The sequence below is a fragment of the Dermacentor andersoni genome, chromosome 9, assembly GCF_023375885.2.
Source record: "Dermacentor andersoni chromosome 9, qqDerAnde1_hic_scaffold, whole genome shotgun sequence".
NCBI classification, from domain to species: domain Eukaryota; kingdom Metazoa; phylum Arthropoda; class Arachnida; order Ixodida; family Ixodidae; genus Dermacentor; species Dermacentor andersoni.
In genome coordinates this window covers 30,700,247-30,718,851 of record NC_092822.1, presented here as the reverse complement: position 1 = coordinate 30,718,851, position 18,605 = coordinate 30,700,247, and the positions used below count along the sequence as shown (strand labels likewise).

At 44.8% G+C, this 18,605-nt stretch overlaps 1 protein-coding gene across 2 annotated transcripts in view; it reads left to right on the top strand.

Annotated features, from left to right (window-relative positions):
* The first annotated feature begins 4,101 nt into the window (after window positions 1-4,101).
* The window catches only part of LOC126527390 (uncharacterized), a 36,348-nt gene continuing 21,844 nt past the window's right edge, over window positions 4,102-18,605 (top strand). Inside the window, exon 1 of one of the 2 annotated variants that reach the window (XM_050175207.3) lies at window positions 4,102-4,653. In XM_050175207.3, coding sequence (XP_050031164.1) covers window positions 4,504-4,653 — 150 coding nt within the window. In that variant the 5' untranslated portion in view covers window positions 4,102-4,503. Of the gene's footprint in view, window positions 4,654-12,372; window positions 12,856-18,605 lie in introns of those variants that run through there. The other variant, XM_050175208.3, reaches the window with a different exon arrangement.

The window sequence follows — 18,605 nt, the reverse complement described above, 5'->3', positions numbered from 1 at the left end:
CAACAAGTCCCTGGCAGTTTTGTCCCTACCTTTACCGCGAATCAAGACTTGCTCAAAGCATGGCGTACAACAACAGGCTTTCCAGTGCGCATGAAGATGCGCATTGTCACACTTACCAATACAATTAGCGTGCTCCCTCAATCTGTCATTAATACAACGTCCCGTTTGTCCAACGTAGGACCTGCCGCAATCTAAGGGTATCTCATAGACCACCCCTCTACACAGTCCCTGAAAGGTTTGGCGTGCTATAGTAGTATCGATAGTACACTATCGATTGCACTTTAGACACTTTATCATTGACAGTTTGATAGTGACTGAAGTATCGATCGTATTGATAGTACATTATTGATAATTTTGCATCATTAGTCCCCAACCCCCAACCGTAAGTGCGCCAACACCGTGCAGGAACTTCGCGATGGCTTGGTCATGGGTCCACCGAGGTTACCGTCCGAATACGGCTATATGGAAGACATCGTAATCTCGTAGCAATCGTCGAGGTCCGGAGCAGTGGTGGAGCGTGCACGGATTGCTGCGGTGTTTTTCGACGTGGGCCGCTTGAGGGAACGCCGTACAAAAGGCAGCGTGCTCTCGTGCCGTGCTGGTCCTCGTCCGCCTGGTTATGACTGCTTTTGGTGGCACTTACGTCTTTCTTTTCATAGGCCATACAACTTTGTTTAGTGTAAAAAGAAACAGTTGCATTGCATCTGGACACGACTGCCAAAGTGTCCTGATAAGCAGGGAACGTGTGCGGGGATCGCTTAACTGCATGCGGCCCCAATTGGTTCCTTCAAAACAAGACTTGCACCGTCACCCCAGAGCAGGTTCGTCGACGTGACGTATAGTAGAAAGCGGGGTGCGGATGGGGGGGTGGGGGAATTAGATAACACGGCTAAGCAGTAAGTGCTTTAGCCATAAACTCTTTAGCCAATCAACAAGCACTCTCGCGCATAAATCTCATTTCCTGATTCAGGATCGAATATTTCCTTTCTCCTTCCGTCTTCGCTGATTACAGTCCGGACTCGGACGTCGCGGCGTATCGTACTTCGCTGGCAGCATGGGAGTGCTATCACGTTCCTTCGGAAAACCCGTTTACGGTGGACCCGTCTTCTCTGCCTGCTCGCCGTGCTGAGCTCGTATCCCGGCCCATTGCCACGCAGGTCATAGTTTGCGGTCCCTCGACAGGCGAGCGGGAGTGAAAGCCGCGTACGCAGTTTGAGAGAAGGACGGTCTCTTCGTTGACCCGCTCGTGAGTTATGGCCTGCTTGTTGACTCGTTCAGCCACACGGCCCAGCCGGAGCTATAAACTGATGCACACGTACGGAGGGGCGCTGGAGCGTTAGGTGTGCCTGAAAGGCCATCCAAACCAAGCACAGAGGAAAGGAGTTGAACTAGCTCGAGCGTACCATCTTCCCGGAGACAAAGACACGCTAAGCATGCACCAGAGTCGGCGACAACCTAAGAATGTAATGACAAATGCAGAACGTGCTGTTCAAATAATATATAACTTATAGTAGCGGTGTGCACAGCCGATTGCGTTCGCCAATTTTCGGAACTACTCCGCAAGGACACCCATTGGAACCTATGTTTGGATCGAAACATATTAATGAAACTCTGTCGGTAATCCACGGATCCCCTATAGAATGCGGAGCTGGCAACAGAAACGCAAAATAAAGTTCGTAGAAAGGAATAATAAAATATTCGGGCTTTAGTTTTGTAGCGAATCATGCACGTGCAACAACGTTCAAGCTTGAACACTCCCCGTAGTAGGCTTAGTTATGCTCGGGTGTAGAATACCTCGGGGTAAGTAACGTAACTCAGCCTTGATGAGCTCCATCAGCTGACACTCAAACTTTTACATAGACACCGTGCATTGATTAGTCTTGTTCAATGAGGTTGTATTGTATTGTTGAGGTCAACATCCACAAATATCCGTTATGTACTTTCCACGCAATCGTTTCCCATTATCGACTGGGCAGGAGGACATTTCCACACCTTCACCCTAAATTGAACAAACCTCAGGCTAGCACACTCAGACTTCTGCAAACCCGTTCGTATCCCACTCCTCGGTCTCTTAATAGGATAGATCCTGCCCACTCACAGTCGTGCCCCAAATGTGGTCATGACTCATGCTCTTTTGAACACATGCTCTGGCTGTGCCCAGCCCTTAACGCCTCTCCACCCGTCACGAAAGAACAATGGCAGGAATATCTCAAGAGCAGCAATCTACACATTCAACTCCAGGCTGTCCAGAGGGCCCACAACATTGCGGCGGGACTTGATCTCCCGGTCCCATCGTGGGCGGAGCCACCGACTTGATCTTCGGGAGCCTTCGGTTTTGGCTCCCCAAGATCTCAGTCCCTCAGGACTAAAATAAAGTTCTTGTCATGTCATGTCGTACTACTTAAAGTGACCCGTCGTGATACATGTTCGGTCCACAAGCTGCAATGGGAAACGGTTCTGTTGGAAGTCTACGTGCTCTTCACAGTAATTCAAAAGTATGCAACAGAAAGACGATAGAGTGTTTATGGAAAAGAAGCAACAGTGTTGGGAGTCTTGCATATGCAAATGAGCAGTCGCAAAGCCTGTGCTACGCGAGAACGCGTGCAACGCTTGTGTTATGCACAAGCAGCTCGTGCGTTGCCACACACAAGTAGCTCACAGAATATGGTCTGAACTGTGTTATTGAGTAGAAACTGCAACAATCTTGAGCGGCGCTGTTTTTTTTTTCCTTCACAGCGATATCTTCATTTCAAGAGCATTGTGAAACTAAGAGCCAAACACGAGTACTATTCAAGTTACGCATAGCGTCTTTATACCTTTAGTTTAAAGAGGATTTTTTAGAGCCCGCACAAACACTCTAAAAACAATTTCACCCTTTGGGGTGTATATTTACTACACAACGATAACCGTCATCTGTCTTGCCCGCATTTCCTTTCTTTAACGCTGCGAGCCCGGTACTTCCCAGTAACGAACGGCATGTGCGTTATCAGCCTGACATAGCATTCCCGACCTGAAAGTAGCGGGCGCGGCGTTTTCAAGAAAGGAAATGCGGTCAAGGCAGATGACGATTATCGTTGTGTGGCAAATACACACCCCAAAGGGTGTAAACTTTTCTTAGGGTGAAAGGTGGTAAAATGTGAATACCAAGACTAAAAGCCAACAATTCCTTTTCTTGTATGAGAGTTGTGCGCGTTCCGGCCGCACAATTATGGCTTTAGCAGAGTTTATGCTGCATAGACCCACGTACATAACTTCTATCCTACGTAGCCAGCGTAACCCAGAAATATATGTTTGCTGTGTCTGCCACGAGCAATTAGGACGGATATTACACGATGACTTTGTCCCTCATGGTGTAAACGTATAGTGGACGGCTTCGTTCAACGGCCAAATTAAACAGTGGCTTTAGCCAATTATGTTGCGTATTCAATTGCTTTATGGAATATATGCTTTAAACGTCAATCGTCAGTCATCAGTACTAAACAATTCACGTCAACACACACATAAGCAATCAGGCAGTGCCAGATGTGTATGTATTTAGGGTGGCACGTGTCCGTTGAATCCTACTTTATAGATAGTACTTTGCGCATGAACTTTGTTGAAGAGACAAAAACTGATGTATCTTGAACTTCTAAATTCTGAGGCGAAATTAAATAGAAGGACATGCATAGGCAAAAATGGAAGTCAATAGACAGCCTTAATTACAGCGTTACAAGGTAGATTTGCAAAGTGGCATATCTGCTGTCAAAGCGAAACAACAGAAGATATGTCTTGCGAAATAAGGTTGCTTACAAGAAACAATCAACCGCCGACGCACAATCGGAACTGCCCCCCCCCCCCCCAACTTCCGCCAAAGAAGTTTTATTCCTTCCTACAACCCCCCCCCCCCCACCCCATTTTCGTCATAAAGGTGACGAGCTGACAAAGTGAAAAAAAGAAAAAAAGAAACGTCCGGCTGCTGCTGCTCCGGATGTTGCTTTATATCAAGCCCGCGTCCTCTTTCTACCGCCTTCCTTTCCTTTCTTTGTTAGGCTGAGTGAGAAAGGGACGTGGAAAGGGTCGAGCTGTTGCGGCTTCTCGGCAACTGCACCTGCTGCTGGGCCTGCTGGGCCCTATCCCAAGTCTCTTACTTCGAGGAGGTTGCGCACTGCTTTTGTTTTCATTAGAAAGGGTGCCTACCGCAGCCGAATCTCCTCTTTGACCGCCAACTCCTCCCCTCCTCTACGATTCACGTGTATTTTTTTTTTGTCTTGTTTCGCATCTTTCTCGCTCGCATCACACACGCGCTCACTCACCCGAGAAGGTATATAGTACGAGCGGAGTTCGATCGTTCTGCGTATCGGCGTGTAGCGCACTCTTATTTGCCGGGTAACTTCGAAGTCCGCTGGCACTCATCTACGTTAGCCACTCCTCTACAGCACCGGTCTGACGACACCGCGGTTTATCGGCAAGCCGACCGGTCCGGTCCTGAAGAATCTGCGGTCAGTTTAGTAGCGGCGTTCAGCGATGGCATCTTGTCCGTGGTCCGTGATCCTGATCTGTGCCTGCGCGGCGTTTGCGGCTGCGTTTGCGGCGGAGTTGCAGTTCGAGACTACGCCTGACGACGACGAAAGAACAGGGCAGTACGACATTGGGTTCAACCAGCGCCCGGACCAGGTGGGCACAATGAATACAGCTTGACTGCTGTCTTCGTTGTTTATTCATAGTAGTAGTAGTAGTAGCAGCAGCAGCAGCAACAGTAGTAGTAGTAGTAGTAGTAGTAGTAGTAGTAATAGTAGTAATAGTAGTAGTAGTAGCAGTAGCAGCAGCAGCAGCAGTAGTAGTAGTAGTAGTAGTAGTAGTAGTAGTAGTAGTAGTAGTAGTAGTAGTAGTAGTAGTAGTAGTAGTAGTAGTAGCAGCAGCAGTGGTAGTATAGTAGTAGTAGTAGTAGTAGTAGTAGTAGCAGCAGTAGTAGTAGTAGTAGTAGTAGCAGCAGCAGCAGCAGCAGCAGCAGCAGTGGTAGTAGTAGTAGCAGCAGCAGCAGCAGCAGCATCAGTGGTAGTAGTAGTAGTAGCAGCAGCAGCAGTGGTAGTAGTATAGTAGTAGCATAGTAGCAGCACTTGCAGCAGCAATATTAGTTGTCGCAGTTATAGCTATACTGTTATTGATGGTGGTGGTTGGGGTGGCACTAGAAGGTATAGTAGTAGTAGCAGACGTTTTAGTGGCACAATCACTATTAGAAATAGTATTATCAGCATTAGTGGGCATGGTAATCGTATTCGGGGCAGAAGTAGTGACAGGAATAGTGAAAATCAGGATGCAAGTCGTCAGACTACTAATTATAGTAAACGCGCTAGTAATTGTTGCGGTAAAAGTAACCCTTCTACATGTATTGGTTGTGGTAATAGCAGCGATTATAGCCACAAGATATCTGCTAAAAGGAGTTACCAATAGTAGTTATGATAATAGCAGCACTGGCAGACGGAGGAGCCGCCGTAGTAGTAAGACTAGTAACAGTTATAGCACTAACAGTCGGAGTGCTAAGTGGAGTATTAGTACTAACAGTTGTAGCGGCAGTAGTCGTAGCGTTTGTACCAGCGATGTCAATGTTGGAATATGAATCCCGGCCACGGCGGCCGCATTTCGATGGGGGCGAAATGCGAAAACACCCGTGTACTTAGATTTAGGTGCACGTTAAAGAACCCCAGGTAGTCGAAATTTCCGGAGCCCTCCACTACGGCGTGCCTCATAATCAGAAAGTGGTTTTGGCACGTAAAACCCCATCATTTAATTTAATTTAATGTTGGAATACAAGTGTAGTGCACAGTTCTGGTGGTAACAGTGCTGCCAGCAACCGTCAAAGTGTTTGTTATAGTTACATGCCGCGTTGATCTGAGTACTAGTTCGTAAAATTGTGCTACTAAATATAAATGTCAGAAGTTGAACTGGCGACGATTACCACTGCGCAGCGGGCAACTTTCTACCAGAATGTTTTGATAAATTTTATACAGCTGTATACAAATACAGCATGGATCACCTTTCTTCAAGCGCGTATTACACGTTTCTTCATTCGCTTTCTTGCTTAGTATTGTGTAATTGAATCAGCATCATCATCGATCTCCATCGATCTCCAATTACGCTTATCTTGCACTAGCTGATTCTAACTTGTTCCTGGAAATATCCTCATTTTGTCACCCCACCTAATTTTCTACCATCCTTTACAGCGCTTCTTTTCCCTTGGTACCCATTCTGTAACCCCAGTGGTCCACCGGTTATCAAACCTACGCATTACATGACCTCCCCAACGACATTTTTTCTTATAATGTCAACTAGAATAACGGCTATCCCCGTTTCCTCTCTGATCCACACTGCTCCCTTGCTGTCTCTGAACGTTACGCCTGACATTTTTCGTTCCGTCGCTCATTGCGCACTCCTGAACTTGTTCTGAGCTTCTTTCTTAACCTCCAAGTTTCTCCCCATATTTTAGCAGCGGTAGAATGCAATGATTGTGCGCTTTTCTTTTCAACGACAGTGGTAAGCTTCCACTCAGGATTTGGTAATGTCTGCCATATGCATTCCGACCCGTCTTTATTATTATTGCGTAATCAAGGAGTACAAGAGGCATAGATGAATACCTTGGGGAATATCTACAAGTATTGCACGGCTGTCTCGCTTCTCCACAAGAAAAGTAGAAAATCACTTAAAAGGGGTAAGGCAAGGAGACACAACCTCTCCAATTCTGTTCACTGCATGCTTAGAAGAAATATTCAAGCTATCAGAATGGGAAGGCTTAGGAGTGAAGATCAACGGCGAATATCTGAACAACCTTCTGTTTGCACATGCCATTGTCCTGTTCAGCAATACAGGGGATGAATTTCAACAAACGATTGGGAACCTTAACGAGAAAGTGTAGAAGTAGTGTTGAAGACTAATATGCAGAAGACATGGGTCCGAAGAGATTCGTTTTCTCAGCAATCGCTGCACCGATTTTGTTAAGGTTTGTTGCATTTAAAAGAAGTTAAAATATATTGACTGTAGGAAAGAAGCTTTCTTTATTGAGAGCATAAATGCTTTTCTACAGTATTGTTGCAAATTCTAAGATGAAATGAACTGAAGTACGAAAGTTACGAACTCGGCAATGAAAATAATGATGTCACAGTGCTATAAACTGCTCTTAAAAAATCTAAGATGGAGAGAACTGATGTATGAACACAGCTCTGAAATATAACACTAAACTGTGAGCAGAAATATTGCAAAACCCTCGAAAACAGTGTAACAAATTCACGTAAGCCGTAAATTCATATGAAATTTCTCACTCAAGGTGCTCTAACAGATGATGCTTAGGTAACTGCGATTGTCAGTTTTCAGCGCAGAGTTATGGATTAGAAATCTTCGTGCCTCAATTCTATTGTAAACCTTCTGCTTTTAAAATATTTTTCTAAAATATTCTTGTTTCTAAACCAAAAATTCTGATTCAATGCATATACTTTAAATTACTCTCTCAGGTGCAGCAAATTTTACTCAGGTCGTTCCAGCGGTAGTTTTATGAAAGCATTTCTGTGCTTTACATGTGTTTCAAGAGGGAAATTGCAGTTGGCCTTGAGGTAAAGCCCCTTCTTAAGAAATATTTATTGATTGTTCAGATGCTTGTTTTGAGCTTGTTCTTTATTGAAACGTATGCTGTTCTGCGTGTGTGTGGGTGTCTTCAATGAATGTAGCATTTTTCGCTTCACTTTGCTGAACGCTTGTAATCTCAGACTTACAGAGCTATGAGCCATTGCATTTTTCGCTTGCTTTTGCGCACGAATTTTGCAGTGCACGCAGTCATGACAACGCATTGCCAAGTGCCAGGAACACATTGGGCCTTGCAGCGTGTTCCGGTGCTCCCTAGGTCATGTTATCTAGGCCACGCCTCCCACGTACACGTGACCTAGTTGACCATTTTGCTACGAGATGCAAATAACTTCAGTATACATTCAAGGTCTCTGAAAATCTCTTTAACTCTCATGGTCATCATGATCAGCATTGAATCTCTAATTACCCCTGTCTTGCGCCAGCTGACCCCAACCTTATCAAAGTGCTTGCTTGTGCTGATTGGTGAGACGTCGTTGAGGATGTACTACACCCGCAACAAATTTCCTAATTTCATCGGGCCACTTAGTTCGACTATGCATGCCTGTAAATGAGCTAAAAGCGAAAGCTCAACACTGGGCCTGACTGGTTTACGAAGTATTTTGAACAGCCGATGTGCCAACCTACGTAGGCCCTTTACTATGCGTAGCAGGTCATAACCGACTATTCGAAGCAACCGTATATCACTATCTTGAATCAAAGAAAGCACAATCAATTAGGTGAAATTTCAAATATTCGCACTGGAGACATCGGTAAGTTAACTACCGATGGCAGTGACAGTTCTTAAATTATCACTAATATATGAAAAACTGTCGATAGTATTGCAGTAGTACTCTAGTGGTTGCTGTTAATAGCTTCCCATTTGTTGGCTAAAGCTACTGTCAAGACATTTGGTATAACTGAGTATAAATACCACTCAGTTCATGCATCCTCGCAATATTTGCTTAGCTAACGAATTCATTTATACGGGCGTCCACGGTCGAAATTCAAAATGTGACTGTCGCTAATTCATACCCGAAACTGACGAGCGTTGCATCTGATCGACAAAATTGCGTGACGTTTTGATTATTTTGCAATCTCAACATGCAATGACACTTCACTGCAATGCAGTTTCGTTCACTTACGACGACATTCTTTCCGCACTTGCTGAACACTTAGGCGCTTAAAGGCGTGCATAGATTGGTGCGGTATCTTCGACGTGGGCCGCTTGAGGGCACGCCGTACAAAGAAAGCGAGCTTCGCGCCATGCTAGTCGTCTCTCTCCGGATGGAGCTGCTTTGGGTAGTACTTAAGTCTTTAATAAAGGGAAAATGAGACAACCACCCGATCGTAGCAGTTGCTACAAAGGGAACCCATACGGGTTCCTCGAAGGAAGAGCCTCGCAGTTGAAGAAAACTTCGTCCTCGTCTGGGACTCGAACTTAAGTCTTTCTTTTCATAGGCCACACAACTTTCTTTTTTTGTTGTTGTTGTCAGACAACCATTTGCATTGCATCTGGGTACGACAGCCAAAGCCTCCCGGTAAGCAGGCAAAGTGTGCGGCAATCGCGCGTTTGCATGCGGCTTTGCAACTGACTCCTTTAAAACCACAGACCTGCTCAGTTACCCCGGGGGGCCGTCGACGCATCATATAAAGCGGGGTGGAATTAGATAATACGGCGAGGCAATAAATAAACGATTCAGCCGTGAACGGCAGTTCAGCCAATAAACGAACGTTCTCGCGCATAAATCTCGCTTCCGGACGCAGGATCGAGCATCTCCTTTCTCCTTCCGTCTTCGCCGATTGCAGACCGGACTCGGACGTTGTGGCGTATCGTACTTCGCTGGTACCGTCGGGGTGCTGTCACGTTCCTTCGGAAAACCCGTTTTGGGCGTGCTCGTCTCCTCTGCCCTTTCGCCGCGCAGCGCCTGTACCCTAGACCGTTAACGAATTGCCGCGCAGGCCATGGTTGGCGATGCCTCGATAGGCGAACGGGAGTCGAAGCCGCGCACGCAGTTTGCGAGAAGGACGGCCTCTTGGTTGACCCGCTCGTGAGTTATCGCTTGTTTGTTGACTCGTTGAGTCACACGGCCCAGCCAGAGCTATAAACTGTAGCGCACATGCGGAGGGGCGCTCGAGCGTTAGCTGTGCCTGAAACACCATCCGAAACGAGCACAGAGGAAAGGAGTTGAACTAGCTCGAACGTACCAGTTCCCCGAGGACAATGACAAACTAAATATGCACTATACTCGGCGACAACCTAAGAATGTAATGACAAATGCAGGGCGCGTGCTGCTCAACTAATTGACAACTTGTAGCAGTGGCGCGCACAGTCAATTACGTTCGCCCATACACGGAACTACTGCGTTAAGGAACCCATTAAAACGTATGTTTGGTTCACCACATATAAACAAAGTCCTGTCGGGAATCTGTGAATTCCTTATACAATGCGGAGTAGGCAACAAAAGTACAGTTGAAAGTTCGTAGAAAGAAACAAAAAAGACTGTTGCATATAATTTTGTAGCGAATCATGCGCGTGGAACAACCTTCAAGCTTGAACACGCCCTGTGCCAAGCTATGCTTGCGTGTAAATAACTCTGCGTAGGTAACGTAATTTATCGATGATGATCTTCACCAGCCGGCATTGAAACTTTTACAATGGCACCATGCGTTGTTTAGTATTGTCCAGTGAAGCTGTATTTGCGTGAACTACTCCTTCAAGTGTGATCAAAAGTGATCGGCCTTGATCAATGTTCGGCCGGCAAGCCGCAATGGGAAGCACTTCTGTTGTAAATCTAGGGGCTCTTAACAGAAAGTCAAAAGTTGGCTAGAGAAACACAAAGGAGAGTGGATAGAAAAGGAAGCAACGTGTCTTTAGATCAGCTTGGTTTGGAGTCTTGCATATACAACTCAGCAGCTACATAATGTGCTACACGAGAATACACGCAGGCTTGTGTTATGCACAAGTAGCTCAAACATTAAAGTCTCCCACGTCGGCCGCATTTCGATGGGGGCGAAATGCGAAAACACCCGCGTACTTAGATTTAAGCGCACGTTGAAGAACCCCAGGTGGTCTAAATTATTTCGTAGTGCTCTGCTAGGGCGTGCCTCATAATCAGATCGTGGTTGTGGCTCGTAAGACCCCATAATTTTAATTAACGTTAAGGTCTGAGCTGTCTTATTGAGTGGGAACTACTACAAACTCTAGCCGCGCGATTTATTTTTTCCTTCCGAGCTAGATTTTCATATCAAGAGTACTGCCACACATAGAACAAAAAACATTTACTGTTAAATTTAAAACAAAAAAGTAAGCTCTTTTATAGCTTTAGTTTCAAGACAACAGGCTGTTATGAAAAGCTGCATAAAAGGTGATAAAAAGGGAAGAGCCAACAGCTCGTTCTTTGGCTGTGAACTGTCCTCGTTCCAGCCACACAATTACTTCTTGAGAAGACTCCATGTTGGACGGACGCACGTACATAACTGCTACCCCACCTAGCCAGCGTAACCCTGATATAAACGTTCGCTGCGTCTGGAACGAGCAATTAAGGCGTATCTTACACGCTGCCTTTGTCCTTACTAGAGTAGAGGTATTAACGTTGGTTTCTTTGTTAAACGAAGTGAAACACTGGGTTGGACGACTCTGTTCACCGAAGCATGACGTAATCTAACTGAAAAGGAAAAAAAAAACAAAGTCAGAAGTTTATAGCTACTCAAGGTACAATCGGGGAATGTCGTTGCACACGTTTCGTTTCGAAGCTTGGGTGCGTGATCACGTGTTCAAAATCAACATTGACCCGTGTGATATGCTGTGGACTTAATCGTTTCACTAATTGATTCACAGGGTTTAGGGTCCAAAAGCGACGAAGGGGCTATGTCATGACGCCGTAGTAAGGGGCCTTCGGATTACTCTTAACCACCTTCAATTTAGCCACATTTACCGTGCAGCTAAATCTAAGTGCAGGAGTGATTCTTGCATTTCGCCCCTAGGAAAATGCGGCCGCCGTGGCCGGCGATCTAACCCACGACGATTAAACACAATCGTCAACGATCAGTTCTAAAAATGGCACATAAGTGCACACATAAGGACTCACACTGTACCTATATTGTATACATTTAGGATGACCGCTGTCCCCTTATTTCTTTGTCATGGTGTCGTTCCTTGCCCATGAACTTTCTTACGGAGGCGAAAATTTTTTTTTGTTAGCATCTTTACTGGAACTCGTAGATTCTCGGATAAAAGTAAGCGGGACATAGAAGGTACTGGGAAGCCAGCACAAAAATATCCATTTGTTTCAGAATAGTGTTTTACAGAGTGCTAAACTGCAATGACCAAATAAGTAACCAGACGGACGCTGTCTGCTATCTGTGCAATTGTGTCAGCGCCCTTTGCCTGGCGCAATGTGAGGTCTGCAGTGCGATTTGTCAAGCGGCATACACGCCGTCAAGGCAGGCTGTCTTACGAAACAAGGTTGCTTACGAGAAAGCGTCAACAGCCTACGCGCAATCCAGCTTGATCCACTCACGACTTCCACCGGAGCCCCACTTCTTTATTTTTAAAATTTTTTTTCTCCTCCTTCAAGGTGACGGATCCGACAAAATGTGAAAAAGCCTCCGACTGCTGCTCCGGAAGTGGCTTTATATCAAATGCATGTGCTCCTCTTCCCGTCCTCCTCCTTTCCTTTCTTTAATAGGGGGTTGAGAGAGAGGGAGACGCGGAAAGGGTTGAGCAGTCGTGTCCCGTCGGCGGCTCTGCTTGCCGCCGGGCTGGGCCCCAAGGCCCCCCCTTCTTTCTTCGAGGGGACTGCGCTCTGCGACGTACGTTTCTTGAGAGAGCGAGTCTGTCGCAGCCTCTCTTCGGCCGTCAACTCATCGCCTCCTCCGCCATTGGCGTGTTTCTTTTTCCCACGTCTTTCTCGCACACCCACACCCTTTAAGGTGGGACGACCGGATCGGGATCGTTCTGCGTGTCGGTGTGGAGCGCATTCTTTGCCGGGTCGCTTCGAAGTCCGCTCGCTCTCGTCTACGTTTGACAGCAGCCCGAGAGCCTGTCTCAATTCACCGCGCTTCATTGCCAAGCCGATCGGTATCCTCCTGAAGAATCTCCGGTCAGTTTCGTAGCGGCGTTCAGCGATGGCATCTCGTCCGTGGTCCGTGATCCTGATCTGTGCCTGCGCGGCATTTGCGGCTGCGTATGCGGCGGAGCTGCAGTTCGAGGTCGACGAAAGAACAATGCAGCACGACATTCTGTTCCGTCAGCAGCCGAATCAGGTGGGCACAGTGCGTACCACGTCGCGCTATGCACTTGCAATAGGGGTAGCTTTACTGCTGTCGCATTGTAGTAGTTTTTCCGTTGTCTACTTGTAGTAGTAGTAGTGGTAGTTGTGTTGCAGTTTACTGTATTGATGGTAGTGGTAGTAATTATTATTATTATTATTATTATTATTATTATTTTATAATATTATTGTTATTATCGTTAGTAGTAGTAGTAGTAATTCTAGTGGCACGAAAACGACTATTAGAAGTAGTAAGCAACAATGTTCGTCTACAAGATAATCGTAGTAATGGTAGGAGAGGTACTAGCAGGAACAGTAAAGCTGTGGTACAAGTCGTTGGAATACTGATGGTAGCACCATCAGTGATTTTGGCCGCAGGATTGCTGTTATAAGTATTTAGCAGTAGTAGACATTCTAATAGCAGCACTGGCAGACGGAGAAGTAGCAATTTGAGTAACAGTTATATAGCATCAGTAGTCGGAGTACTAAGCGTAGTATCAGTACTAATGGCAGTAGCGGTAGTAGTGTTCGTATCAACGGTGGCAGTGTTGGAATACTGTTCACAATGGTGGTAACAACGCTGCCATTACTACTGGAAAAAAATGAGTAAGAATACTAATAAACTGTGCACGGTGGTAGCGCCAGAAAAGCTGCTAATAACGGTAGAACGGTTTACTGTAGTTGCATGCCTCGTAGTCACGAGTACTGCATAGTTTGCATAGTTGCGCGACTAAAGATAAATGTTAGTATTTGAACTGGCGACAGTCACAATGGCACAGTGGGTATACGTTCCACCAGAGTCATTTGGTAGTTCTACGCAAATACGGCGTGGGCCAAGCTCCTTCAAGCGCGCACTGCACGGTACTTCGTTCGCTTTCCTACCTAACGTTGCCCGGATTAGTTAGCGGGAGGCGAAAATGTGGACAGGCGAAGCCACGTCTCACTTGGCGTCCTGGCAACGCGTTCTCCACACGAATTCAGCGGACGCTTCGCTACATTTTTTTTTAATGAATGAATGAATGGTTTATTTCATCATCAGTACAAGCATACATATCCAGTGGTACAGCGGGAAGGGGTGGCGAAAAGGCAACTGAATGCCTGGCAATGCGCCAGTCCCCGACCTGACCGCGATATTGCACAACACTCGGTGTGTCACTTTGTAATACATAAATGCAGTAAAAACAACAACAAAATATTGCAGAGCACTCAGCCTGGTGCTGTAATACATAAATGCAGTGAAGGAGAAAAAAGAACTAAGCCGTGGTTTTAATAAGTGAACTAGAACATACTTGATATCAAGAGCTTATCGACAAGCAATTTTCATAGATGAATATTAAGGCACAATACATTTCTTGATAAAAGTATACAAGATAAGCAAGTCTTACACAGAAGAGAAAGAGGGGGAAAAATGCCATGTTTGAAGCGTCAGTAGATAAGCGTGTATATATATATATATATATATATATATATATATATATATATATATTGAACATGGCTACTGATCGGCTTTCATTCTCTATGCTCATGGCTATCATGTTAGAGTTTAAAAATGAAAGAATAAGGTGTATTAGTTTTTGCTTGCCGTAGTTGGTCTGAATCCTTTCACTGTAATAGGTGGTTTTCCTAAGATTATAGGTGTGTGTTTTTGCGGGAGTAGGTATCCTGAAATATATCTGTATTCGATTTAATTTGATTGTAGATGACTGTCGCTAGCTTTTTAGAAAATATATTTTCGAATTTTAATATGCTGTGCTTATGGAAAAGTGGAGCAGAAGCCGTTCGGCGCGGAACATTTTCGATTATACGCAACATTCTTTTTTGCAGCCTGTGAATACTATCTTTATTTGTTTTTGTCGTTGTGCTCCACATTAATATGCAGTAATGTATGCGCGAGTAAGCTAAAGTGTAGTAAATCTGCTTTGTCACCCAAAGGGGCAGTAAGCATCTGATTTTGCCAATTATGCCAGTGGACCGCGATATGTGGGTGCGGAGATTATCTGATTCGACCAACTCAATGCTTCGTGAAAGATAACGCCTAGAAACTTTTCAATCTGGACGCGCTGAGTCAAAGCTCCTCGGAATATGAGCTGCGTATTGCAAAGAATACAATGGTTTCGGGGTTGAAAAATAATGTAGTTTGTTTTGTTAATGTTTAATTCCAGCTTGTTTGTTCTCAACCATAGCGACAAGTTGCTAAGCCATAGGTTCGCTTCTTGTACTAGTTTAGACATATATTGACCTGAAAAAAAGACGTTAGTGTCATCTGCATATAATATAATATCTGGGGTCAAAAGTACGTTTACGATGTCATTTATATAAAATAAGAATAGAAGTGGCCCAAGCATGGACCCCTGTGGGACGCCGTACTTTATCTTGCCCATTTGTGACTTCGAGTGCTGTATATCTGTATACTGAAACCGATTAGTAAGGTAACTTCTTAATAAATTAAGGGGCGTACCTCTTATTCCATATTAATTCAGTTTTTGCAAAAGAATTTCATGCCTGATCGAGTCAAAAGCTTTCTTAAAGTCAAGAAATATTCTAATTGTGTGATGTTTTTGCTCAATATGTTAAATAATTTGATCTTTAATAGATAATGCGGCCTGTTCAGTACATTTGTTCTGCTTGAATTCATATTGATGTTCTGTTATAATTTTTCTGAGCTACGAAAGTTTGCGATTCGTACATATATGACACATTCTATAATTTTAGAAAAAATGGGCAAAACAGAAATGGGCCTGTAGTTATTCATGTCATTTTCATCCCCACCTTTGTAAATAACGAACATTCTAGCAATTTTCAATTTCTCCGGGAACGTTCCAGTGCTCAAAATAAGGTTGCAAATATGTGCAAATGGTGTGCTAATGTGCTTTGAAACTGCTTTTAGAGGTTCTGCCTTTACGTTGTCAAAACCCACAGCACATTTGTTACTTAAATCCTGTATCAGCCAGGCTACTCCCGATTCATTCGTGGGAGTTAGAAAAATAGATTCCGAGACGCGTGCTTTAATATACGATTTGTAAGACTGGTCATCACCATTTGAAATATCAGAAGCTCATGAACTCAAAAAATGATCATTGAACATATCGGAAGTAAAGTACCTGAACAAGATCTGCCCTCTATTTGAAGCTGAGGGATAGCCTTCGCAGTTTTCCTTTGCAAAAGATCGTCCACAGCGTTCCAAATGGCTTTCTGATCATTGAGTATGTTTGCAAACTTTTTTTCGTAGTAGCTAATTCACGCCTTTTTAATATGAGATCCTACCTTATTTCTGACCTGCTTAAGTTCAACCAAGTACTCTAAGCGCTTTGTTTTTATGAATTCTGTGAACAGCTTATTTCTTGCTTTCATCCTTTTGAAAAGAGAAGCGTCTATCCATGGTTTGCTTGCCTTCTTGTTTATTTTATGAGCCACAATTGGAAAAGCTCAATTATAAAGGTCTGTTAACTTTGTTATGAATATGTCGTAGGCATTTACTGGGTCAGTATTATTGAAGATACAGCTCCAATCCGTTTCGGCGACGACTTTCTGAAAATGATTACTTGTTTCTTGGCAAATTTTTTTACGCTGCGTAGGATTTGCTGGATTTCGTTGTTTTACGCATTACGGGAAAAAAAAGCAAAAATCGGCAGGTAATCGCTGACTCCAGGTGTTAGAACCCCTGTGCATATTTCATTTTTGTAGTTAGTGAAACATAAATCCAGGGCAATTTCAGTCAACTGTGTTATCCTTGTAGGTACATGAATTGTGTTTTCATAACCAAAGGAAAGCATTCTGTCAAGAAAATATTGTTTGTTGTTGCTTGTAGATAGCATATCTATGTTGAGATCTGTAACAATTACCTGTGCGCCATTCTGTTCACAGTACTCAAGCATTTCATCCATGCAGCTCAGGAAATCAGACACAGTTCCGGAAGGGGGCCTATATATAGCAAATACTAAAAGGCTTTGACATTTTATCATGACAGATTCAAAGTGGGAGGATATTACGCTATATTCTTTGACAATGTTGTATTGAACGCTGTCATACTAACGCTGGCATGCGGAAACTCTCCTTTACCAACTGTCGTGAAAGAAATTTTTGCGACGTCGGTCCTTGCGCGTTATTTTTTTTTCTTGAACCATGTCGAAATAATAACCCAGTTCCTCGTACGGACATGTTATGACACTACGGTTTATGGTCTACCTGCGCGCAACGGCTGCACTTTAAACCCACGTCGTGTTTCTTAGAGTGTGTTTGATGCTCGGCGTACGCTTATTCTAATGTGGCAAAGTTTTCTGGTATCATTATTGCTAGAGTGCTGAGTATCACTCTCAACGAAACATTCAGGCCAAGTGTTGGTAGGAGGTGATGACGATTTCGGCAGAAAAATAAAAAAAAATTATGGGTTTTTACGTTCCCAAACCACTTTCTGATAATGAGGCACGCCGTAGTGGAGGACTCCGGAACTTTTGACCACCTTGGGTTCTTTAACGTGCACCTAAATCTAAGTATACGGGTGTTTTCTCATTTCGCCCCCCATCGAAATACGGCAACCGTGGCCGGGATTCGATCCCGCGACCTCGTGCTCAGTAGCCCAACACCATAGCCACTGAGTAACCACGGCGCGTGGCAGCAAACTATTGTTCATTTCTTAACTCCGTACAAAAGCCGGGACTGCCCGACAACTGTACTGCGAAAGACGTGCCAGGAATCAAAGGTAATTACAGACACGCGAGGATACGCGTACACTCTCTCGCAGAATCTCGTCCACGCTGGCATGGAGCAGGCACTGGAGCGGTCGTCCTCTTGCGAGCGGAGAGGAACGGCAGTAAATCGCACGCTGTCACTCATATTACTCGGCAACTGACACCGGCCAAAATATTGCCCTCTTGCAAACCAAAACGCAATCTAGCACATTACACCCCGCATAAATTGCGGGAGCAGCCTTGTTGCAACAGATGTTTTTGCCCAATGACCATGAGCTTGAGAGCGAGGCGCGTTAAAGATGCCAGATGTAAGACAGCCGCTCATGTTTTTGAAGAGATAAGAAACGTGCGGCTTGCAAATCTTGCCATTGCTCATTAGCACAAATTAAAGATGTAAACGCTATTGCTGATGAACTCTTGTACCAACTACAACACTGACTACAAGTCATCAAACTGCGCAAAGCGATAGTACAGAATGTAGGTATTGGTGACATGGATGCGAAAGCTTCCACTTGTGCCTTGCGCAAGTAAACAGTGACGTAGGAATGTCCTCTCCTTACCAGACGTGGTTAGGCGGTGTGTTGTGAATTCTGTTCCTCCCACCGAACTACGTAAATGTTCTCAGTAGCCTGTGCACGCGTACTGAGGTTGGTGTTGAAGTTGGTGGTCTTCAAAGAAAAAGATGCGCCACACTCTGAAGAAGCACATAATGACTTTGTGGAAACCGAGGGTAGTTCACGGTGCCTAGGTATGCCGGTCGACGTTTCGATATGCGGGTCTATGTACTTTAAACAGACGCTAGTAGTAGGTGTTAGTCGAGCGAGTCTCTTGTCTGGGTGTTCGTTAAGGGGCAATCATTAGGTGTGTGGAAAACCACCTTGGTTTGAAAAGAGAAATGGGCTAGGAAGTAGTGCTTCAGACAGTCGAGTACGCATGAAGTACTTTCTGTGTTTATGGCCAACGTGTTTTCTTCGCAAAACCGCAGGAGACGTAGCCCACTCGGTAGCAGGATTTCATTGTCCTCGTCTTCATGCGGTCGTCGGGGCAGCTACTTATG